The following is a 26,116-nucleotide window of genomic DNA, read 5'->3' as shown; positions in this document are numbered from 1 at the left end:
TCCTAATTAGGTTTAAGTTGTACTATGTATATGTATACTATGTCAAAATGCATTCTACTGTCATGTATATCTAAAAAGAACAAATAAACTTTTTTAAAAAAGCAAAATGATCAAGGTAACATATATGCATAGTGACTGGCCATAATAGACACATAAGTTTCTTTGAAAAATTTCTGATGGGGATGTTCTCTACAATACACTGCATAATCAAACTTAATGAGGAGTTCCCCTATGGGGCAAATGAAGAACAACATTATAAGCAAATTACTCTCTCTTTCTGTTTCTACTTCTCAGTCTCTCTCTTTCCCATCTGTACTCCCTCATGCCCATGCACATGCACACACACACATTCACACTCTAGCACTGAACAGTTAAAACATGAAAACCCAAGTAAAGGAATAATTGAGGTAACAAAATAGTGCTCCAAATTTGACCCTATAATGTTACCCATTGAGGGTAGTGTGTTTTACATCATTTTTTGCCCTATGAAGTATAAAACTGAGCCATGTAGACAAGAAGCGATAACAGAAAGACAGTTCACATAAGGCAGATGTGCAACCTGAAGCACATAAGTGGAAGAGAGGGGAGGTCTAGGCTGACAGATGTTATTTCATGGAAATGCAAATGCTCTTCTTTGCAGCAGGTGGCATGGAAATCTCCTTTTCTCTGGTTGCCATACTGTGTCCTCTAATGGCTCTTGAGTAGCGGGGTGAATAATGTTTTCTGAACTACCTGCTTTAAACTTTCTTTATTCCATTATTCAAATATTCAATAAAGACACCTGAAATGCATTGCATTGAAGTGCAATTATGTTGGAACACAGTTCTCCATGAATCTCTTACAATTCTGCACGTCTTGGGAACAGAGGTCCTCTCCGTTTGTGATCCATATCATCATTTTAAGAATGTTTATATAGTAAAGAACCTCAGAAGGGAGGCATAGTTTTTCCCTTTACAGCCAAGGGCAGGCATACTTATTGGACATTAGAATGGATTTATGTGCCTAAAACGTAGGACTTTTCAGTTACACAATCCACTGAATGTGCCATCACTTGGCTCTTGCTCCAGTAGGGATTAGGCCATGAAGAACCAGCCTAATGCTGGCTGCTGCTATGAGTGTGTGTAATAACCTGTCCTTGTCTCTGACCCATGAGTCTTGTGTCTTCTGCCTGTGTCAGTGAAGCTGTGGCAGGATAACTTTGTAGCCTAATAGTAGGTAAATCCTCATGATCCTCACAGTTCTTTACAACGATGATGGTTCAAAAGGATGATATGAGCCAGGACGTGTCCTGAAGCCAAAGTATATGCTGATGAAGGAGACCTGTGTCCTGAACTAAGAGAGGTTAGGGGAGGCACAGGGAGTCAGTGGAAGGTGGGGTTGGGTGGCTGGGGATGGGGACCGGGGTCTGGACCAGGCCATCAGTCTTTATCAGGAGCTCAGATTGTTTGAAGTCTCTCAGCTTCTGTGTAATAAACAAGTCTCTCATTTTAAATGGCTGTGAATCAAGGCTAGTTCAATCATGCAGGCTGCCTATAATGATCAGGCAATTTATGTATGGGTAAGTAAATGACGAAGAGTGGTTGTGACAAGGAAAAAAATGTCACAATTTATCATTATTTCTTTACTATCATTCAGGTATTATGACATATGGGTGGAATGCCCTATCAGAGAGAATTAGACTCCACTCTTGAGATGCATAACGAAAAACTAGGGGATTCTTTTTACCACAGAATATGATTCTGCCGAGTTCCAAAGTGCTTATTGTTGCCATATTTTAAAGAAAATGTAACTCAATCTTAACATGAAAGTATAAAGATTATCTCTGAAAACCAGCACATAAAAGAAGTTTAAGTGATTAAATATAACTGAAAACTTTTTCTAAGAGAAAATTATTTCCTCCTGAGAATTTATTCTGAATGTCATGTTAGCGAATTTTACATGATTATCTCATATTATTTTAGTTGTTAAATACAGAATAGTGTTCTTTAAAACTTTTTAGAGGAGGGGATTTTTAGTTCATGACATTTCAGTTTATTGTTCTTTTATCAAGCAGGGATATGGTGTGCTCTGAAATTACTGCTCTGCCACCCGTACCACACATGCAATTTTGCCGTTCTTGCTGACATAAATGTCAAGTGAAAGAATGTCCTTTTCATTATACTGAATTTTCTCATATGTAATAATCAACCTCCATAATTTGTGAATAATAACTTGTCCAATAATGACATTGAAATAGTCTATAGTGTCCTTTTACGTCTTGTCCAGCCCTCCTTAGGTTTCAGCAGGGTAGAATCCGATTATATGGCAATTCTGCAAGGGGTCTCCCGTGATGTTTCACACGGAGAAAGTCTCTAAAATCTTTTCACCTCTCAGTGTGTTGCAAAAGGTTGTGAAGTATTTCAGGGATATGAACAAATATATATTCCACAGGTAAACATTTCTAAAGCAAAGAAATGAAAACCAAAATGCTCTAAAATTATATTTTATGGAGTATTACATTGAGTGTTTTGATTTCTATGACAGTTCAATGTTTTGTTCCATAGGGCAAATATTACTAACCTAAAAAGAATTTGAAAAAGTCTGAAATTTCAACTGTGAACTTCAGGAAATCCCCTCTAATCTCTACCCCTCATTGGACCATTTTTTTGTGTTTTTTTTTTGTGTTTTGTTTTTTGTTTTCTGGTTTATGGTTTTATCAGAAGCAAGTGGCAACTCATTAGAAGCAAGGTTGAAAGGAGATACAAATTAGTTCCTGGACCTGAACATTTGGGATATTTTGTAATGTTCAAAGTAATTTATAGTTCAAAACATGCTCTGGGTTCTAAAGTTTAAAGAGTGCTCCCCCCACCCCCGACCCCACTCCTGGCTTTTGTCTCTATGACAGTGAAATATTTTTAGAGAGTTTAAATCCTGAATGGGAGGCTGAAACACTACTCTGCTTTGCTTCTGTTCAACCTGCTGTTTGAGAGGGTCCTAATCAGAGGCATGAAATATTCCTTAAAATAGTATTTTGAATAAGAAAAATAGTCCTTTCTAAGCAGAAGGCCATTCCAGGCATGCTTTCATGTCTAATATGAAAGTACCAGGCGGCTGATAGTCCATTACTCCTCAATTTGAAGAAGCTTTTATTACAAACAAATGTAAACTCATGTCGTGTCACCTAAGAGGTAATAACGGTTGTGATAAAAACATTCATACAAAATTATGCAAAAGCTTTCCGATGCTAAATATGCTTTGTGATCTGAGAAGGCAAGAGTGAAACAGAACCCCAGGCCCATAGGCTCCCAGCTTTGTTTCCCCAAGTAGAGAAAGTGTCGTTTCTCTGCTGGAAATGTCAACTTTGAAAGACTTATTTTGCTTCACCGGCCTGAAATCAGACTAAAACATATCCTCAGTATCTTTCCATTGAATGTATGGATTCAGGCCCATTTGAAGACACACTCAGGTTTCCTTTAGCCTGTTCCAAAGCAACAAGAATCTGAACTGAACATGTTTCTGCAGGGCCAGGGAGCCTGCTGATTTCAGATAAGCATGTGACCCTACTAGGTCTTTCAAGACTTCCAATATCCAGAACACCAGGAAGTCCAGACTCCTTCAAGGGCTAGAGAAGAAAGCAGTGAGTGCTGACAGGTGACTTAAAAGAATGAGCGCAGCCACAGGAGTCATCTAATTAAAGGATGGAGAGACACCAGGACTCTACTTTGGGCCCTGGCAAACAAAGGAATTCTCACTTGGTATTGGCTGCTTTTCTTTCCACAAATGCAGGTGGCTCGGGCCTCTCTGCCTGAGCTACCAGAAAGGGATTGAAAGCAGTCTAGAGGAAGACCTCCACTTCTCTCTCTTGGCTATACTCATCAGCTACTGTTTCTTTGTATAGCATGTGCCTCTGGCTGTATTAGGGCCACCGTAAATTTATTAGACTTTTCACTTTTGTGTGCTAAAGAAGAAAACTAAAATGGGAAGTGGGGTTAAAAAAGTATGACAAAGTAAATTATGTTTTATGAAAGATTTTTACTTTTAGTGAAAAACAATCTCTGGCTCATAAGAGTATAAAATAACTATTTGCTGACTATAATAGAATAAAAGCATGTTGGCTGGGTACTTTGGAAACTTTTATTAGATGTGATATAATTTAGTAGCATCTACTGGTGGTTTCTTTTTTACAGCTCTTAGTTCTTAAAAATGTCTTATGTTTCTTGCTCTATGTCCCTTGGGCCTTGTGGTTTTTATATGATTTAGGCATCACTGCCCACTTCAGTGTGATTCCTTATACTCTGAGAAAAAGTCTGATAGAAATATCTAGATTTTCTCTTGAGATTCCAATCCTAGAACATATATCACTGCAGGATAGCAAAAGAAGAAAAAAAAATGGAAGGAAAATGTAAAAGAGATGGCAAAAGCTATTCCAGTGCAATAGTGTATAGAGAAGTAAGAGGTTAGCACTCATCTAGATCATTAATTGTAACAATTAACCTTCATGGAGTGTATAACATGTCCAGGTGTTAGAGCACTGAACAAGATATAAAATTTCCACTCCCAGACTCTCACATCTAATAGGGAAATAGACAATAAAAATAAATCATTTAAAAAATAATAGTAGATGATTATAAGAGCCAGGGAGATGAGGGCCTTGGGGTAATGGATCCAGGGTAACGTGTGGTGAGTGTGTAAATAGTGAGCTCAGGCAAGTCTCCTCTGAGGTGGTGGCATCTGACAGAGAGTGTCACAGTAAGAACTTTCAGTCTTATCCAAAACTAATGAGGAAGCAATAGAGGGCTATGAGCAGAAGAGTGATGTAATGTTTTATTTTTACAGCTATATTGAGGTATAATTGACATGCTATAAACTGCAAATGTTTAAAGTGAATGAGATGTTAAATTGTGACCTGTCTATATATCTGTGAATCCATTGCTGCAATCAACTTAATGTATCTGCTCTTTCCCTGAAAGACTTCCTGAAATCTCCATATAATTCCTCCATTCTGCCCCAACCCACTTGCCATCCAGTCACCTACTCACCTGATTTCAATCACTGTGGAGGAATCTCCAAGTTCTGGAATTTGAACATCCCATCCTAGACTTGGAATATTACAAAAGTGTCCACTCTTTTTTTTGGGGGGGGGAGTCAGTGTCTGGCTTTCTTATTCAGCATGATTATTTATTTTGAGAATCAGTCATGCTATTGCATGCATCTTTACTTCATTCTCTTTTAATACTGAATAGGATTCCATTGATAGAGATGTTCCATAGTTTTCTTATCTCTTCACCTGTTGAAAGACATTTCATTGTTTCCAGATCTTTTGCTGTAATAAAGAAGGTAGCTGTGAAATTTTATGTGCAAGTCCTCCTGAATATATACATATATACTTTAATTTCTTGGATAAATATCTAAGAGTAGAATGAGTCGTATGATAGGTATATTTCTAACTTTTTAATAAATTGCCAAACTGGAAAAAAAAAGAAAGAAAAGAAAAAGAAAAAAAAGAAACTTAAATTATTTTTGCACTTTCATACATTTCCACTAAAAGGGTGTGAGAGTTCCTGTGTCTCTATGCTCTGTCAACACTGGTAAAGTCCACGTTTTGTTTGTATATTTGTTTAAATGTTAGCCTTACAAATGGTCATGTAGCGATATCTCATTGTGGTTTTGAATTGTGTTTCTCTAATAACTAACGATGTTGACATGTTTGCATGGAAATATTTGCCATCTCTACGTCTTCTTTGGTATAGCAACTGTTCAAAAACTTGCACATTTTTCTTTTTCTCCTGTTATTATTATTAAATTGGTATTATTATTATAAATCAATTATTAAATTGATTGATTATTATTAAATAGTTGTACATATAAATGGGGTACCATGTGATGCTTCTCTACCTGTATATATTGTGTAACATTCAAATCAGGGTGAGCCTAGCTATCTCCTCAAACCCTTTCCTCCTTTCTGTGCCGGTACAGTTGGCCAATCTTTTCCAATCGCTCTTTCCCCACTTCTCTCCCCAGTCTCCGGTAAGCTCTATTCTACTCTTAATTTCTATGAAACTGTCTTTTCATGTATTCCACTTGAGTGAGATCACTCAATATTTGTCTCTCTATGCCTGGCTTATTTAATTAAATGTAATATCCTCTTGATCCATCTATATTGCCACATGTGACAGGATTTCATTCTCTTTAGTGGCTGAATCCTATTCCATAGTGTACAAGTACCACATTTTCTTCATCCTTCTTCACTTGATGGATGCATGCTGTTTCCAAACCTTGCTGCAAAGCCTGTATAGTTCTATTTGTTTATGTGACTATTTTTATGCTATTTTGATTACTACAGCTTTGTAGCATAGTTTGGGATAAATCCCACTTGATCATGGTTAATAATCTCTTCGATGTACAGTTAATTGCTTGTTAGGATTTTTTTTTTTTGAGGATTTCTGCATCTATGTTCTTAGGTAAAGTAATGATTTTCTTAGTTTATTCTACTCAAGACTACAGTGGTTGTTGGGGGGTTTTGTAGTTTTGTACAAATTTTAGAATTTTTTTTCTAGTTTTATGAAGAATGTCATGATTTTTTATAAGAATTGTATTAAATCTATATATTTCTTTGAGTAGTATGGACATTTAGGGGGTGGTTTACCAGGGATTGAACCCAAGAGCACTGAACCACTGAGCCATATCCCCAGACCTTTTTAATTTTTGAGACAGGGTATCACTGAGTTGCTTAAGGCTCACTAAGTTGCTGAGGCTGGCTTGCAATCTTCCTGCCTCAGCCTCCTGAATTACTGGGATTATAGACAGTACCACCAGGCCCAGAAGTATGAATATCTTAACAATACTGATTCTTCTAATTCATGCACATGGGATATTTTCCCATTTGTTACAGTTTTCATTGCAGAAATTATTCATCTCTCTTTGGTTAAATTTATTCCTAGGCATTTTTTTTCCTGCAGCTATTGTAAATGAGATTGTTTGCTTTATTTCTTTTGCATATAATTCATTATTAGAGTATAGAAATGCTACTGATTTTTGTGTTTATTTTGCATCATGCAACTTTGCTGAACTTGTTCGTTAGTTCTAATAGATTTTGGTGAAGTCTGCAATTTTCTACATATAAGATCATATCATCTGCAGACAGTGACAATTTGATTTCTCATTTCCAATTTCTTTCTCTTTTCTTTCTTTCTCTTGTTAGATTGCTCTGTACAGGACTTTCAGTACTATGTTGAATAAAAGTGGTGAAAGCACTTAGAAAACATTCATATCTTATTCCAACCCCTAGAGACATGTTTTTTTTATTTTATATACATTTGTTTGATGTTATATGTGGGCTTATTATATACAGCCTTTATTGTGTCAACGGATGTTCCTTCTATACCTAATTTGTTCAGAATCTTCATCGTGCAGAGATGTTGAATTTTATCAAGTGCCTTTTCTGTAACTATTGAAATGATCATACCTTTTTTGTTTGTTCTTCAGATCTGATATATCACATTTGTTGATTTGTAGATGTTGAAACATCCTTGCCTCCCTGGGATAAATCCCACTTGATCATAGTTAATAATCTCTTTGGTGTACAGTTAGATTCTGTTTGTTAGTATTTTTTTTTTTTTTTGAGGATTTCTGCGTCTATGTTCTACAGGATATCCATTGGTAGTTTACTTTTTTGTTGCATTCTTATCTCGTTCTATTATCAGAATGATGCTGGTCTCATGGAATGCATTTTTAAAAAATCCTTCCACTTCAATTTTTTTAAATATTGAAACGAAAAAAGTGGTGTTGGTTCTTCTTTAAATATTTCATGGAGTTTTACCATTGAAGTCACCAAGTCCTGGACTTTTCTTTGTTGGAAGACTTTTTATTACCAATTCAAAGCCTGTACTTATTGTCGGCCTATTTATGCTTTCTGTGTCTTGGTTCACCTGTGGTAGGTTTTATGTGTCCAGAAATCTCTCCATTTTGTTCTGGATCTTCCAACTTGTGGCAACTGGGTTTCTTTATGTGGATTTAAGGTTTTGTAGACTGGTATGGTCACAAACCTGGAGATGTGGAAGAACACATTTATTCCCCCATATTCTTTCCTTGTGGAACTGTGAAATAACACAATTTAAAAGAAGTTTGGAAGTTTCTAATAAAGCTAAACATACTTTTGTCTAAGATCCAGAAATTTTGTTCTTTGTAATTATACAAATGAATTGAAAATGTGTGTTCTATCAAAGCCTGCCTAAGAGTGTCTATGCTAACTTTAATTACAGTTGTCAAAAACTTGGAAATAATTAAGATGCAGGGATGTATAAAATTGTGGTACATACAAACAATGGAATACTATTTAGCACCTAAAAATGAGATTGAAGGTCATGAACAGAGGAAACTTCAATGCATACTACTAAGTGAAAGAAGGCAATCTGAAAAAAAAGTCACATACTCTCTGATTCCAACTATGTGACATCCTAGAAAAGGCAAACCTATAGAAACATCAGTGGTTGCCAGGGATTGGGGGAAAGGCAGAGATGCATAGAGGAGTAAGAGTTTTATGGAAGTGAAATTAGACTTTATGGCACTAAAATGGTAGACACATCATTATATGTTTGCCAAAACCAAGAGAATGTATGATATCAGGAATGAACCATAAAGTAATCCACAGACTTTGAATGATAATGCGTTGAGTATGTTCTTCAAATGTGAGGGCTGGCTGGGATCTGGTGGTACATGAGAAATCTATATACCTTATACTTAATTTTTCTGTGAAGGTAAAATTTCTCTAAAGATCTTTTAAACAGAGAAAAGGAAAAAGACATATAATAGCTTAGCTTCTATTTCTCTTTTTATATGTGTGTGAGATGCTGGAGATCAAACCTAGTGCCTGGTACATGCTAGGCAAACAGTTTATCACTGAGCTTCACCCAAGACTCTCTTTTATATTTTTAAAATTTTACATTATTAGAAGATTATTGGAGCCCATAAAAGATAGAATAAATCATGTCATACTAATCATGATAATTTAATAAAAAAGAAATGCATACTATTCATTATATGTAAGGTTAAAAAGTTTGCATGAAGTATGCCATTTAATTTTTTTAAATGGTATTTAATGATAAGTACTATTAGAGTTTACTTTGTGCAGTTGTAGAAACAGGTACAGAGAGATTAAGTAAGTTTCCTGATTACAGAGCTAAACAATAAATGAGAAAGCCAAAATTCAAGTTTGGAGCTTTCTAACTTGAGATTTTAGGTTATGACATTCTATTCTATACTGCCTTACAATTACAGGGAGAAATTTTTAAATTAACTTTAAGTATTTTTGAATGGAACATGTAGTATCTATTACCACTTAAATTCTTATTGTTTATTTTCTCTTACTATGCTTTTTCTTGGCTTTATTTTCTTCTTTTATGTCACTATTTTTATCTCTCCTTTTTAAATACTGAAAATATCAAATTCTCACCAAAATATTCATGTTATATTACTCTATAACATTTAAATGTGTCTAGTGACATTACAGATTAACATACATTATTAACTTAAAATGCTTATTCTTATGGGATTATATTTGCCTTTATGAACAGATGTACTAATTTTCTCATCTGGAACGACCATAAATAAAATGTTTCTCAGTTTGTAATAGCTTATGGACCTAGGGATACGATTAATAATCAAGTCAAACCGAGGCAGGCTGTGCACTCTCGGTTGCTGGCCCTGAGCTTTTGCACATGGCTGCCACCAACCACCAGATGCTCACAGGCGATTTTCCCATTCATCCTGAAAGCACCCATCATGAGCATTGAGGTGCTTTAGCAGGAATGAGTCAACACCACAGATGGATTCACATGTCCTTGGGACTCCTGTGCAAGGGAACGTATTTTACCATGAATAGTTCTCTATACAAGTTTGTAGGTTAAGCTTCTGCCTATATTTATATAGAAATAATAGATTTTTATATTTTTCTGTTTGCCTGCCTCCAATTTGACTATAATTTAATTCTGTTTAGTATTGCCATCTTAGAACAGTCAATATCATTACCAGAAAAGCCATAAAATGACTCTTACCTATTACTAAAAAAAAAAAAAAGGCAATTTGCAAGCTACTCTGCACAAATAAACATAAAATTGTATCTCTTACATGCTGAAACAAATTTTTAAAATGAGGACTGAGCCAAGTAACTGTATATATTAGATGCTTGGAGTTTTTGTTTTTTACATCAAAGTTACCAAATTTAGAACATGTTGCCAAGTTAAGAGCCATCATACAAAATTCAATTTTACTCTTCCATAAAGACTTTTAGAAACCTAGTTATATAAGCACATGAGTCTTCTTAGTGATAAATAACAAATTTATTAGCACTGCTTTAATTTTGAACCACCAATATTTTGATGATAGCACATGTCCATCTTGTAGATCTTGATGAAATTCTGTGCTTTTTCATGTTTGTCAAAAATTTTAGAAACTGCACTGTTCTCTGGGCTATCTCATTATAAGTAGAGCTCTAGGAAGGGTTGATTTTTTATTCATTCCATAGAGTCTTGGTTGAAAATTCATTAATTCTTTTAAATCTGTTTATGGTCAAAAGTATTAATGCCTTTTGAACTTTTGAGATATTGAAGTAGGGCTTTTTCAGTAGATATTCTAGCCCTTAATTTATTATGTTTTATTATGTCTTATCCCTAAAGTCTATTTCCATTATGAGAAATTCAAATGTCTTTAATAAATAGTCATTGATTCTTATTCTTTTTGTGAACATATGTGCATATCTTGGATCTCAGTGATCTTCACAAAGATTAAAGTGATATTTTGGCATCTGTGTGGAATGAGATCATAAAAATACTTTATAAATTGAAAGATGCACAAAGATATTAAAAATAATACCTTTGCTGGTGAGAGTCAACTAAGATGGATTCACTGCAGCTTATAATTGAGTCCAAAAAACAATATATTATGACCAAAATGAATCCAGTGTTGCTTTGTACTTGTGACTTTAAAATTTGACATTTTACAAACAGGTGTGGCTTTTTATTCTTTATTATAAATTTCACAAAAAAATATTAAAAATTACTATTTGTGAATTAAATAGCATATAAATTATACCATATACTTGCTATTATTCTCAGGAATGACTACTAGTATCTATCTGAGGCAAGCATACAGAATTAATTACCAATTAGTTCTATTTCATGTATTAAACATCTGTGATATTTCAGGCAGATATTGTGTTAGATTTAAAAAAATAAAAATGTAACTGAAATGTGGTTTCTTTTCTTGAGAAATGTTTTATTAAATATTTGTGGTAGAATTATATATATAAACTTACCTCTAAGTCAATTTCCATTAGCAGTAGTTTCCAGAATTTTTATCTGATAAAAATTTGTGGGCAATAATAATGTTAAGGTTGGGGGTTGCAGAATTTCTACAGCTTTTGAGTTTGCAAAGCAAGCACTGTGTTTTTACTGACATTATGTATTTATTTGAAATGATATCTATTTATGTGGTGGAGAATTTGAGAGTGTGTGGAAGTCCAGTAACTAAAGGCCACTTCTTGCAATTAATTCTACTTACTGAGAATATGCCATAAAACCTCCTGATCCGTGTACGTATTATATTTCCAAGCATTAAAAAATTTCAATGAAAGAATAACATAAGACATTGAAAAGTAGTCATTGGCACAAGCTCAGCTAACTAGTGAATTTTGTACTGATTTAGAATTTGAACCATGTGTATTTTACTGGGAATTCATTCTTATGCTTATTTACTATTATTACTGTGCCTGTTATATATTTACTATCTGATGTCTCACTTGATAGCTATAAAATCATCTCTTCCCACTGGTTTGTGGTAGACACATACTTTCTCACAGTTGTCCAGGTGTGGCCAATGTCCACTGAGGCTACTCACAGGATGAGGCAGGCATCCTGTTCCACAACCACCTTATCCTCTTAAAGTCAGAGTTCCACACCTCCCCCACCACCCACAGATGAAATCTGAAAATGTAGCTTTAATTTTATGAAGAAACGATTCACAATGTCCTTCTGAAACCAACTTCAACTAATTTTTAATTTTTTTCAAATAAAAAATGCATTCAGAAATTTTAAAAATTGCAATCTGTTCTATCAGACTGTGTCTAATGTAATGATGTACAGGCTATAGAGAGTTAAGGTTAAAATTTCATTTAAAATATAAGATTAATTATCCTATGTATTGTTGAACCCATTATGATCCACAATAAATATGTTATCCCTGTTTTCTTACAACAAAGTTGAGATGAGTGTATGATTATCAGCATTCTACAGATGCACAAACAGAAGTCAGAATATGTAAATAACTTGCCCAAGATCACACCGTAGTGGTATGGTTGTGATTCAAACCCAGGCATTCTGGAAAAAGTGCTATTTATTGATCATAAAACTATATTAAATAATGACTCATTTTCTTTTCTTTTCCTCCTTAATGGAAAAGAGTAGGTAGGTGAATAAATTATATATGGACTGTTAAGAGGTTACTTGTTTTCCTACCCTCTGTCAACTGTCTGATAATGAGTCTCATAAAAGTGAAAATGAATTCTTAAACTCTTGCCTACAGTGTGGGCTAAATCCTGTTTGTTTTTCAAAGCAGCTTTAGAAGGGAATACTCTGTAACAATGGAGAGACAGAAAGTAAGATAAAAGGAGAGAGTATGTCAAAATTGCTTTTACAATAGGATTAATAATTTAGAAGTAATCCAGCTGTGTTTTTCTTTTTCATGTATGCGTGAAATTTGCATTCATGCAGTTCACGCTGTCTCCCCACAAGATTCCGTGAAATACTGCCTTAAGATTTGAGTCCAGCTGTGGCTACGGCTCAGTGGTGGAGTACTGCACCGGCATAGGCAAGGCCTGGGTTTGATCCCCAGCACCAGAAAAAAGCAAAACAAATAAATAGTAATGAAGAATAAGATTTCCAACTCCAGACTTCCTGTGGGCCAGTGTTATCATAACAGCAAAGGCTTGTCAAAAAAGGACCGTAAGAAATGGCAGTGAAGATGAGACCTGAAATGTAGGCATATTCTGATCCACAGTTTCTAACCATTCATCGAAGAGGATCTCATTTGTAACCGCAGCTGCTTCATCAAACCAGAATGTGCAGGCCCAAGGATAAACTTCATCTTATTTCCTCATCTGCTGTTGATAATGGGAGGGATGAAAAAGAGAGGAATAATGGAGTGAGGGGCAGGAACAGAGGTTAGGTGAAAGTATAGAACTAAAGGGCTCCTGGACGGCCCCAGGGACAGGAAGCTCTTCCACCCCCCACAGTAGGTGCAATGACCAAGATGTGTGTGGGTCATCGTTTCCCTAAAAGCATATTTTGTTCAAATTACAATTTTTTAAAACATTTATTGTTTAGTTTTAGGTGGACACAATATCTTTATTTTACATGCATGTGGTGCTGAGGATCGAACCCAGTGCCTCGCACGTGCTAGGTGAGCGCTCTACCACTGAGCCACAACCCCAGCCCCTCGAATTACAAATCTTAATATTTAAAAAATTGTGCTTACAGGTAAAGGAGTTGTTGTCTAGTTTGCCACGGACAAAAAACTTTCTATTCTCTCATCCCAGAGCCACATGTGTGTGCACGTGCACTATTAAAGCTTAGACTCTTTTACTCCTTTTTCAGAATTTGATATACAGCCTCACAATATTAAGAAATATGTGGTAGGTAAGTTGCTAGCATGAAAGCTGAAGACACAACCATGAAAACACCCCCCACCCTGCCGCAAAATTTAAAAGGTTGGTGTCTAATATGTTGACAGATTCACAAACATGTCCCCCAGGTTAAATTAAACCTGTGTGGGAAAACAATGTAACTCTTATACAAATTGATTTGAAAGCTACTTGATAGGTTTTTCAAGCAGTGGCAGGCTCAGTTGATAAAATATAATCATATCTTCAGAGTAACCTTCTGAGATATTAACTTGACAAAAAAAAGCAAAAAAGTTAATCTTATTACTAATAATAAAGCTTCACAAAAATACTAAAGAATTCTTTTGACTTCTGTTCATCAGGCTTGCCTAGAAAGAAACTGACGACACTTCCAAATTGAATAATTCAGGGACAGTTAATAGTTCATTTTCAGTGGGTGTGAACAGAGTCTAGAGAAAATACAAGGGATATTTGAGTAACCCACACAGTAGGTAAATGCTACCCACACTCTTTTTTTTTTTTTTGTATTTTTTTTTATTGGTTGTTCAAAACCTTACAAAGCTCTTGACATATCATATTTCAAACATTAGTTTCAAGTGAGTTATGAACTCCCATTTTTACCCCAAATACAGATTGCAGAATCACATCAGTTACACATTCACATTTTTACATAATGCCATACTAGTAACTGTTGTATTCTGCTACCTTTCCTATCCTCTACTATCCCCCTCCCCCATCTTCTCTTTCTATCCCATCTACTGTAATTCATTTCTCTCCTTGTTTTTTCTTCCAATTCCCCTCACAACCTCTTTTATGTAGTTTTTTATAACAATGAGGGTTTCTTTCCATTTCCATGCAATTCCCCTTTTCTCTCTCTTTCCCTCCCATCTCGTGTCTCTGTTTAATGTCAATCTTTTCTTCCTGCTCTTCCTCCCTGCTCTATTCTTAGTTGCTCTCATTATATCAAAGAAGACATTTGGTATTTGTTTTTTAGGGATTGGCTAGCTTCACTAAGCATAATCTGCTCTAGTGCCATCCATTTCCCTGCAAATTCTATGATTTTGTCATTTTTTAGTGCTGCGTAATACTCCATGGTGTATAAATGCTACACTTTTTTAATCCATTCATCCATTGAAGGGCATCTGGGTTGGTTCCACAGTCTAGCTATTGTGAATTGTGCTGCTGTGAACATCGATGTGGCAGTATCCCTGTAGTACGCTCTTTTAAGGTCTTCAGGGAATAGTCCGAGAAGGGCAATAACTGGGTCAAATGGTGGTTCCATTCCCAGCTTTCCCAGGAATCTCCATACTGCTTTCCAAATTGGCCGAACCAATTTGCAGTCCCACCAGCAATGTACAAGAGTACCCTTTTCCCTACATCCTCTCCAGCACTTGTTATTGTTTGACTTCATAATGGCTGCCAATCTTACTGGAGTGAGATTGTATCTTAGGGTGGTTTTGATTTGCATTTCTCTGACTGCTAGCGATGGTGAGCATTTTTTCATGTATTTGTTGATTGATTGTATGTCCTCCATATGGTGGGATCAGGCTCCAAATTCCTTAACAGGACACCCATAGCACAAGAGTTAATAGCAAGAATCAACAAATGGGACTTACTTAAACTAAAATGTTTTTTCACAGCAAGAGAAACAATAAGAGAGGTAAATAGGGAGCCTACATCCTGGGAACAAATCTTTACTCCTCACACTTCAGATAGAGCCCTAATATCCAGAGTATACAAAGAACTCAAAAAATTAGACAATAAGACAACAAATAACCCAATCAACAAATGGGCCAAGGACCTGAACAGACACTTCTCAGAGGAGGACATACTACCCACACTCTTGAACAGGCTAGGAGAAGCAGCATTTTCTAGAACATAGAGACAGAGACTTAGTGCAGAGGTCTACCTGACAGATGTTGAGAAATCCAATTAGGGACACAGTCAGCAGGCAGTGGCACTTCAAGGAGAGAAAGGTTCCTCTAATCTCCCTAATCTTCCATTCTTATAATCTCCTGCTGAGTTCTGCATCAGTAGATTAAAACCTGAAGCCTGGAGCTAAGGAGCCAGTGTTGATATCCTCACAGGTGTGCCTCCTGGGACCCACCCAGGTGTACCTCCTGCCCACAGAGCAGGAAGGATCTGAAGGGACAAATGGAATATGTGGAGCAGACTTGTGAAAATAACATTGGAAACTCAAAAGAGAATGTGTGTCTTTATTATGGAAACTCCAGGGTTCCCAGGCAGAAAAATTAAAGAGCCAAAAGCTTAGGTAAATGTTAGAATTTATAGGAAAAATTCAATCAATTAAGGAATAGGATATATATTTTTTGAAAAACAAAACATACAAAAAGGAAAGTACTGCTGGATATGTCCTTGGGTGATATTAAGAAGACTACCATGAGACAATGTACATGACCAGTAGAAAATTTTAGACTAATAAGAAAAGCAACAATTTTTGTCAATAACGTGTTTTTAGAATACCAGAGATGTGGCAAATTTCCTGTTTTTATGTGAATATAATCATATAAAACAGAATTGTGAAAAAACAAAATATTTATAAATCATTTTGTATAAATGTTCAACAAGAAATTGTAATTAATGCATGAGTATATGGTAACCTGACTTTACATACTGTGAAGCAGTATGTAAAACAGTAACCATTTTTACACACAAACAATTGAAGTGAAATCATTACCTTCTGCAGATTAGCAACCATGGCCCCTACTTTCTGTCCCTTTGTGACTGTTAGGATGTGTGAGTTTAAACCCTCAGGACTTGTTCTCTGGTGCTCTGACAATTCAGCCAGTGATCAACTTACTATTTACTATATTCATTTTTTTCTTCTTCTTCTCCTTTACCCAAATGAGGCTCAGTTTGAAACATTTTCAGTACTGGAGTGTGGAAACTTAAAATAAAATCTTTTGATCTCATTCTAGGAATTACAATTACTAACTAATTCAGAATGGCATGATTTAACAGTAGATAAGCTTTCTTTTAGCAGCGGGCAGAACAAGGACATGTCTGCGCATGATTTTTAAAGAGAGGGTATCACAGTCTCCATCAGAGGATTTTTTATATTATTTTCTAACCAGTACAATTGTTTGGCATTTCCAAAAACAAATAATTTTTATTCATTATTATAATTAGTAAATGTGTAAATACATGACATTTCTATATCAAAGATCAGATGACTGTAATGTCTGTCTTCATTGTACAGAAGAGTCTTTGTAGGGTTAGTACTTTCACTTAGAGAAAACTCCCTAAGTATTACTTATTAGACTTTCACTTGGAGAAACCCCTAAAAGTTGTACAGAAGTACTTTTAAAAGCGCTTCCTGGTCTCAACTGCTAGACTTTACATAGTGAAGGAGAAGTTAGATAAAGTCAGCAAGTTTTTCCATTACAGTTGCATTTAGGAGATGATAACATTTGTGTTTAAGAAAAATTAAAAGAGTTTTCAGAAAATTCTATGTGGTACAAAACAATAATAAGTGTGAGTACTTACAAATGTCCTCAGAAATCTTTGGCAAATTCAAGTTTAAAAATCCCAGTAATCCTAGTTTATATTTATACCAGCATTTGAAATTGACTCCAGAATTCAGAACATACTCATGTAAAGTTTATCCTGCTTGCTTCAACGGAAATTCAGCAAGGTAACCATGAAGGTATTCTTATGACCATTTTGCAAATTCAGCAAGCCAGGACCAGAGAAGGCATGTGATACATATGGTTACACGGTTAACTCTAAGAACCATAGTTATAACAAAATTATTATGACCATAAATCCTGTGAATTTTTTTATTCACCCATCAGGCTTGACTAAATAACTTACTGTCCTTACATTCCAGGTTCTGGTCTGTCTTGGAGAATTTAAACATTAAAAGTTTTATAGAGCTCTTTTGACTGCTTGTACACAACACACACACACACACACACACACACACATACACACGTTTATGATTTACAGTATTTACTCCATAAAAAATAAGATTTGCCACTTTTATTTTTTAAAATTATATTTTATAAAAAAGACTACCAAAGTGAATAAAATTATACACACAAAGATGTTTAAAGAAGGTAATATACTGTGTGTGTTACTAGCCAATATGGATGAGCATATGTCTGCTCAAACCTGTTTCTCCATGAAAACATGAACATACATAGAGGTTCTTTTTATTTGTTTTAAAAGAAATGAAATCACCCTTAATCCATTTTTCTATGGTCCCCTTTTGAATCCAATAATGTAGGATGAATATTACCTTTGGCAGGAGAAAGAGGTAGTGTCATACTTGCATTATAATTTCTGTAAAAACATCACACCAGTATGTAAACTCACATACGTAGGGACCCAGCATGCTCTCTTGCTTTTTAAGGGACTGTTCCCCTTACCCCTTCCTTCCTCTTCTTTGCCTGTCTGTTGGACTCCTTCTGGGCTCCCCGTCACACTGTCTAGAAACTCGTGTTAACATATTTTTTTAATGTATTCCCCACGGCATTTTGCATACTCATATAGTGAAATCTATGTCTATATACAAATATGTGCATGTATGTGTGTGTGTTTAGAGAGGTTCTGACCTCTGTCCTGCTATGTTTTACTAAGAGTCACATTATACCTCATGATTTTACTTCTCAACGTTTTACTTTTCACACTCAGTATTACCTTAAACTGTGTCAAACGGCAGGAATTCAATTCATTCTTTTTTTTTTTCAACACTGCATAGTGTTTTAAGGTGTGAGTTTTACTGTAAAATATTTACCTGTATTTCTATGAATGAGGGTTGTTTATTAATCAGGAGAGAGAAACAACAACCTTACCACAGAGAATATAACAGAGAGGTTTGTTGCCTGGCTATAAAAGATCATTCCCTATATAAGAGACAAGAATGAAAAGGACACAAAGATATTATCAAAGTTGGAATTGTAGAAGCAACCCTCCTCCCTAGATCTGGGAGTATAAAGGAGAGAAATTGGAACAACTAGGGACTTGGAGGAGGGTCCCATGGAACTGAAACTCAGACTCTCAGGAGGGAACCAACTGGCTGGAGCCGATGTCTGTGCAAAGAGCAATGTCCCCGTTTTGGGGTTGCAGAAGGCATGGAAAAACTGTACATCGTATTTAGTTGTTTCTACAGGAGGGATCTGCAGCTCTCAGGGCGAAGAAGCATTTCTAGGATGATGCTCATGAACACAAGAAGCAGACGAGAAGTCAACGGGAAGCAAAAAGAGGGACTGAATCTGTTTTCCATCTCTAGTCTTCCAGTTTCCCTGTAGAGCACCCTACTAGCAAAACTTGGCAGGGAGCCAGATAGCAAAACATAAATGTTGCTTACAGAGTCCAGCCCAGAGCAGAATCTAAAAAGGTGAATTTCAACTTAGACATATTACGTTAACGATGGGCACATCTTCACCGCCCGGATCTTTTTCTGTTGAGAATTGACCTCAATGACCTCCTCATTCACAAACTCTTATGCACTAGTGCATTTATTTCTCTGGCATTGATTCCCCAAGAGTAAGCGTAGTGCATAAAATGTTATTTTAGTATTAGATATCGCCAGGTATTTTTTCAAATGATACTGGGACAAATTAACACTTCTACTTGGATTTTTTTTAGATATTCTTCCTTGCTGTCCCCACCAGCAGCAGAGGTGATCACTCTTTTATATCCAGCATGAGCAATATAAAGCAACATCTGGTTACCTTACCTTCCATATTCCTAACTGCTTGTGACTTTAAACACCTTGTCGTATATATCTGACCATCTGTACTCCTTTATTCAGTGGATTTCTGTTTCTTTTGTTTAAGTTTTTTTCTTTTGGGTTTCTTTCTGTTGCTTTTTTAATGAATAGGCAAAACTTATTTGGATATCAGACATTGAACTCCATCAGTCTCTTTGTGGAATTGTTTTTTAATTTAATTGTTTGTTTATTTACTTTACTTCTGGGTATGTTTTCAGATAGAATATGATAGAATATAATAGAGTACATGAGTAATGTGTAGTTTCTGGGTCCTGCCTAGTTTTGTAGATCTCCCTAACCCCAAGACTAAGTTTGTAATTTAAACTTGTTTCAAAGGTTTTCGTTGTTAATACAGAAGGTTTGTTCCACCTGGGGTCTCTGGTTGTACCTGATATGTGGTGGGGTCTGTCTTTTCTTGTACCTAGGTAGCCATTTGTCCAGCAGCCCTCATTATATCAGCTATCCTTTAATATTGACGGGAAATGCCAATGTTGCTGTCTGTGACATTCTTTGATCTATTTCTGGAGTCCTTAATTTGGATTACACTGATCTTTTGGTTAATTTCCTATGGCAATATCAAATGGATTTAATCACAATAACTTCGTATATTTTATGTCTATCAGTAGAATACATCCTCTTTTTTGGACTATTTTCTTGGTTATTCTTTTTCTTTCACACAAAATTCCATCTACTGTCTTCTCTTCAAAAAAAAAATTCCATTGGGGATTTAATTGGAGCTATTTCCTTTTTTATGTCAATTTTATGGTAATTAAATTTTATTAAATTATCTTCCCACCAAAGAATGCTGCTTTCCTTTGTTTAAGTCATGATTCGTACTCCTCAGTAGAATTTTATATTTTGTCTTTTTAAAGAAGATTTTATGCCTTCCATGCTAAATTGATTCCTAAGTATTTTACAGTTTTAATTCTATTATTACATTTCTGGGTATTTAATAGTAAGAGAAAGCTATTGGTTTCATAGAATTTCCATTAAGATAGATAAAATTACTATTATTAGTAGTAGTAGTGGTATTACCAGGGATTGAACTCGGGGGCACTCAACAACTGAGACACATCCCCAGCCCTATTTTTTTTTTTGTATTTTATTTAGAGACAGGGTCTCACTGAGTTATTTAGTGCCTCACTTTTGCTGAGGCTGGTTTTGAACTCTCCATCTTCCCTTCTCAGCCTCCCAAGCTGCTGGGATTACAGGCATGTGCCACCATGCCTGGGTAAGAAAGATAAAATCATCAAAATAAATAAATAAATAAATATAATGGCTTAAAAGAAATGCCAGCTTCTTCCTCTCTGACCCCAGTTTAGGGTGTATGTTCCCCACCGGTAGAGGACTCTTCATCACATGGCTATTCAAAGACCCAAGAGAATTCAGCTCCACCGCTTGGCACTTGGATTGTGGTCCACTGAGAGTTTGCATACCAACATAGAGCCAAAGTGACCTTGGATTGTATGGGAGATTTATGTGACATGGAGGAACCTGACAATTGTTAGCTCTGTTCACTTCTTTTTGGAGGGAATTTGTTCTCACACAGCCTGTAAGAGAAAGAATACTGGGAGATAGAATGCCACTCAGAAGATTTATATCCAGTTACTCTTCTGTTCATACAGAAGAAGGGGTGAATGCATCTCAGGAAACCTAGTAGGCTCTGCCATGGTGCAGTTATCCTTAATCTAACCCCCATACTGAAATTTTATTAACTCTAGTAGTTTTCTTTAACTAGAGATGCTTGAGATTTCTATAATATCATGTCATCAATAAGAGAAAATTGGGATTTTTTTTTCACTTATTTTTCCATATATTTATTATTAAATATTTAATTTTGTCATTATTGTATTTGCAAGAAACTCCAACAAGTTGAATAATAATAGCAAGAGCAAATGTCCCTGATATAACTACTTTAATGTGTATAGGTCCGGTATTTTACCATTTAGAATAATATTTTGTATTCAGTTTTAAAATATCATCTTTATCACTTTACGGGGTTTCTGTCATTTCTTGTTTTACTTAGGACTTTTATTAGAATAAGACCTATAAATTTTGTCAAGTATCTTTTCAGCATTTATTTACAAACTACATTTGTCTCTTTCAATGTATTAATCTGATGAATTATGTTGACAGATTTCATAAGGAAATACTGGAATACATTTTATTTATTTTATTCTGTGCAATTATGATATACACTACTGGTATATCAAAGATATATAGTGATCTTTAGATACAGGCTAATATTTTCAAAAAAAAGTTTTGCATCTTTATTCCAAAATTAAACCAAAGGACAATTGTCTTTTCTCTTTAAATATTTAAAGTTTCATTTACACAAGATTAATGAATTAGGGAAACTTATGCTTCTATGGAAAGAATAATATAAATAATATTGGAATTATGTGTTCTTAATAGTAAGAAAAACATGTCATGAGATCACCATGACCTTACCCTGCATAGGTGCATAAAGACTTTCATTTCCTTTTTCAGTCTTTTCTTGGTTTGTTTTCTCAATTTTCTGTCTTCTTGTTCTTGAACAAATTCTAGAAACTCTTATTATGTTAGAATGGCATTTATTTCCCCTAGATTTTTAAATTTGTTATAATAGTGTTACAGGTAACAGTCTTCTATTATTTTCTAATCTTTTTTGTGTCTATGATTATGTTTCTCTTTTTTCTTGTTTTCTTACATATTTTTGCTGTTTCTTTTAATAAGTCTTATGGGACGTTCATCTATTTTGCAGTTATTTTCAAAGTGCTTCCTTTAAGAAAGTCTTTTTCTACTTGTCAATTTGATGCATTTAATAAAAGATTTTATATTTTATTATCTTATTTTCATTACATTTTATTTTACTATGTTCTCTAAAAATGAAATCATTTATAGTTATAAATTTTAATCTGGATACAACATGCATTGTTCCCAGATGTTTTATTTATTTATTTATTTGGTAGCAGGGATTGAACCCAGGGGCACTTAACCACTGAGTCACATCCCTGGCCCTTTTTTTTTTTTTTAATTTAGAGACAGGGTCTCCCCAAGTTGTTTAGAGCCTTGGGCCTTGCAAAGTTGCTGAGGCTGGCTTTGAACTTGCTATCCTTCTTTCTCAGCCTCCCAAACCTCTGGGATTACAGGTGTGCCACGTAGTGCCAGCTTCCATAGTTTTTAGTATGATGTTTTTTAAAGTTCCTGGCTATATTCCAGAGAGTTTTCATTCCTTTAAACCAAACATTATATAAAAGTCTAATTAATTTTCAATTGATTGATTTATCACCTCTCAAAATTGCAATTCTAATAATTGGCTTGAAAATTTTGTTAAAGAATTTCTGAAGAAAAATATTTTTAAATGTTTCATAGACATGCTTTTCATTCGATGAACATGAGGGTTTTTATATATGTTAATCAAATTTTATTACATTATCCAATTTCACTGCCCTTATTTTTTGTTTTTAAGTCATAGTTTTTAAATAGTTTCTTCTATTCCAAGCTTTAATTACCACCCCCAGCAAAAAACAAATTCTTCAGATAACTCTCCAAATTACCATAATTTTTCCTCTTTTCAAATACTCAGTTTTTAGCCTGGGAGTATGGGGAAGAACCCTACAGAAGAGCATCATTTCAGTGATTTAATGAGGATATCTCAAATTGATCTCTTCGTGCAGGAATATTTAGTGTCTCCTTCAATTTACATAAAAAAACTTGAGTTTTCTTACTACCTTCTTTGGAAAAACAATATAGTATACAAAGAATTCATGTGTAGAGAGATATATACATGACCAACCACATTGCACATTCTTTAACATAGATCATTCCACTTTAAAGGAACTACATCATTTAGAGGATAACATTAAAAATACATTAAAATAAGATTTGGTATTGATTTTCTCATTTGCTAATCTCTCTTCCTTGTTGATAATAAACATCCAACTCTGTTTACGAAGATCAAATTTGAAAGCAATAACAATAACCATAAAATAAAGCAAATAATATATCAAATGAAAAAGTTAGAAACCTCTTAAAGATATAAAAATATTCTTGTGAAATTATGAGCCTCGCTCTGCATGCTCTGAATGATATGCTAAAAGTCCAACATTGTTTTAAAAATAATTATGAAACGACGTCTCTCTGTGTGCTGTGACTGACATGCTATGATCCAACATTACTGCCTCAAGATTCCGCACTTTTAATGCAGACCTGACAGAAACTCTTGTTGGTTATTGACCTCCAAAGTCACTGTAATTTGGGTTGCAGTAAGATTTGTTAGACTCTGAGACAGCTTATATTTAATCTAAGGTAAAGTATTTAAACTGATCATAATGAGGTATGACAACCATATTGACTAATCTACAAAAAGGAATATGTCATTGCAGCCGTAATGGGACAAGCCACCCAATTAATTAGCAGCAAATTGGACAGATCGCCTTGGAAGTTTTCCAAGAGAGAAAGCGCTAGACGCTTTCCTTCAAACACAAGGCTGATCAACTTCCTTAATATCCTTGTGTATAAAAAGTTTTGAACTTTCATCCTTAAATTTCATATGCCCAGAATTTAATCATAGTAGAGGCAGAATTGCAAGACAAAGGAATTAAGATGTTTACCTGAAAATTGTGACTTTAGGTTTGGGCATGTGGCTCAGTGGTAGAGTGCTTGCCTAGTATGCTTGTGGTCCTGGGCTGAATCCCCATTACCGCAAAAAAATAAAAATAAAAGAAAGAAATAAAAGGAAAGGAAATTTTGACTCTAGAAACCAACAGTGACAGTGATGCCAATGAAGAGAATAGATAGTACCTGTTTATTATAATCCTATGATGAATTCACTGACAACTGCAAAGAGAATCTGACCCTCCTTGTTTTCTCTCAAAATAGCACAAAGTTCTGTTTGATTTGAAAAATTAAGTAATCTAATACCAAACAAGTGTCCTGTTTTTCTTCTTAGTTCTTGCAGCAATACTTCCAATTCTTGTTTCTTCTTCACATCCTCAAATACCATGTACATACAGAAAACATAGCAACCACCACAAGTCTACCCCCAAAGCCTATTGTATTCTGTGGCTTATATACCTCTGTTCTACACAATAATGTGTCAAAATCCTGAAAAGATGGGTTGACTTTGTTAACTAATCTCCAGAAGAGGAGTTTTGACATCCATAGAAAAAATGTCTCTCCCCATCCCAGCAGAAGCTAATCAGGGGAGGTCTGTGGGTAGCATGTACATCCATCTTCAGTTGGATCCCAGGGTTGTTATGAGGAGTGGCTGATGGTACCGTGACTCATCTCGATCTGTAATAACATAACAACTCCAAGGTGATATCCATGGTTGTATGATGTTTCATGTAAAGAAAAAAGGACTGTTCAGCTAGAATCTCTGTAAGCCTATGCCTGACTCAGTCACAGCCTGCAGTGAGTGTAGCTGCTATTTTTTCACTTTGACACATCTGCCATTTCCCATCAGCACCATATTTCTGAAACAGTCTCAAGTAGTCATCACGGGGCAATTTCAGCCCCACGGATTTTTGTGACCCTCAGCCCTTAGAAATGACCTCTGTCAAGATCCACTGCTGTAGTCTACTCAGGTCTGCTTTGAGGTTGAGTCTAGAAGTTAAAAAAAAAATTCACTGTGACAAGAATATTTCAATGACAATGTTGATTCACATCCTTCACAAATTTTAGGTTTCCTGAACTGATTTTTCCAACATTTTCTCTACAGGAGAGGTATACTGTGACCTCATTCTACACATAAAATGCACAATGCCCATAAACAGAATTTTCCAGTTGATTATCCACTTACAGATAATTGGCAGAGTATAAAGCATAAACAGACTGGACCAGTCCGAAGGCCTTAGGGCTGGTCTGGCTTGCACTAGATCTATGATTGCTGGAAGTGGAATGTCTCTGGTCTTCCAATGAGAGGGGTCAACTCCTTAAGGTCTCTTTCCATTTTAAAACTGCATGACTTTTAAAAATATTTTATTTGAAATCATTTTTCATAATACTTTTCATCCCAACTGGAAATTCTTTAAAAGAACTGGCTTTGAAAGTTTTAAACATTTTTTTGGTTTTAAATTTTAGAACTTACAATTTAGAAAACATTTTAACTTTAAAAAAGCAAATATTTTAAATTTTTTAAGTATGTAAAATAACAGCAAAGACCAATCAAATCTACTTTTGAAGAGCACAAGCTAGGTGTCTCTACCATGCATCTGGCATTGAGAATTTACTGGCACTGAGAGTCAGAATTTACTCAGAATTTCCTGGTTGCAAAAGCAGAAGGGGAAATAGAGGACTAATGTATCATTGTCTAATTTTATTTTCAAAGAAACTGCACAAATCTTTCTGGAGAAATAATATAATCATTTCCTGGAAATAAATATTTCTAGCTTGATAAGTGCTCAGATGTTCACTGGGATATTTTTAAAACTACACTGCTCCATATCGGAGAGATAAAATTTGATGAGAAAAGTCATTCTGTGTAAGCAATTAATATTTCCCTCAGTCAGTTGGAACACTACTGAGAACAGTCACATGAATACCCCAAGGTGTGCCTTTTCTTCTCAGTGATAGAGTATTGCCACACTCCTCTTTAATCAATGTTTCTAATTTTATTTTTTCAGAACGACAAATCCCCAGGACGATCTGCCAGTCGATCAAGTAACATTTCAAAAGTAGGTGAAATCTATTCATGTTCTTGTTTATTGATGTCTCCATTGCATGAAGTTAATAAATATTTATAA

At 35.1% G+C, this 26,116-nt stretch overlaps 1 protein-coding gene across 10 annotated transcripts in view; it reads left to right on the top strand.

Annotated features, from left to right (window-relative positions):
- Positions 1–26,116, top strand: part of Marchf1 (membrane associated ring-CH-type finger 1) — a 712,326-nt gene that overhangs the window by 537,884 nt on the left and 148,326 nt on the right. For all 10 annotated transcript variants that reach the window (XM_040293440.2, XM_040293424.2, XM_078030953.1 and 7 more), the window contains one exon: positions 25,997–26,047. In XM_040293440.2, coding sequence (XP_040149374.2) covers positions 25,997–26,047 — 51 coding nt within the window. The remainder of the gene's footprint in view (positions 1–25,996; positions 26,048–26,116) is intronic.

Source organism: Ictidomys tridecemlineatus, chromosome 14, assembly GCF_052094955.1.
Source record: "Ictidomys tridecemlineatus isolate mIctTri1 chromosome 14, mIctTri1.hap1, whole genome shotgun sequence".
Lineage (NCBI taxonomy): Eukaryota > Metazoa > Chordata > Mammalia > Rodentia > Sciuridae > Ictidomys > Ictidomys tridecemlineatus.
Note: the sequence above shows the minus strand (reverse complement) of the source record. Positions and strands in the feature narration are given on the sequence as shown.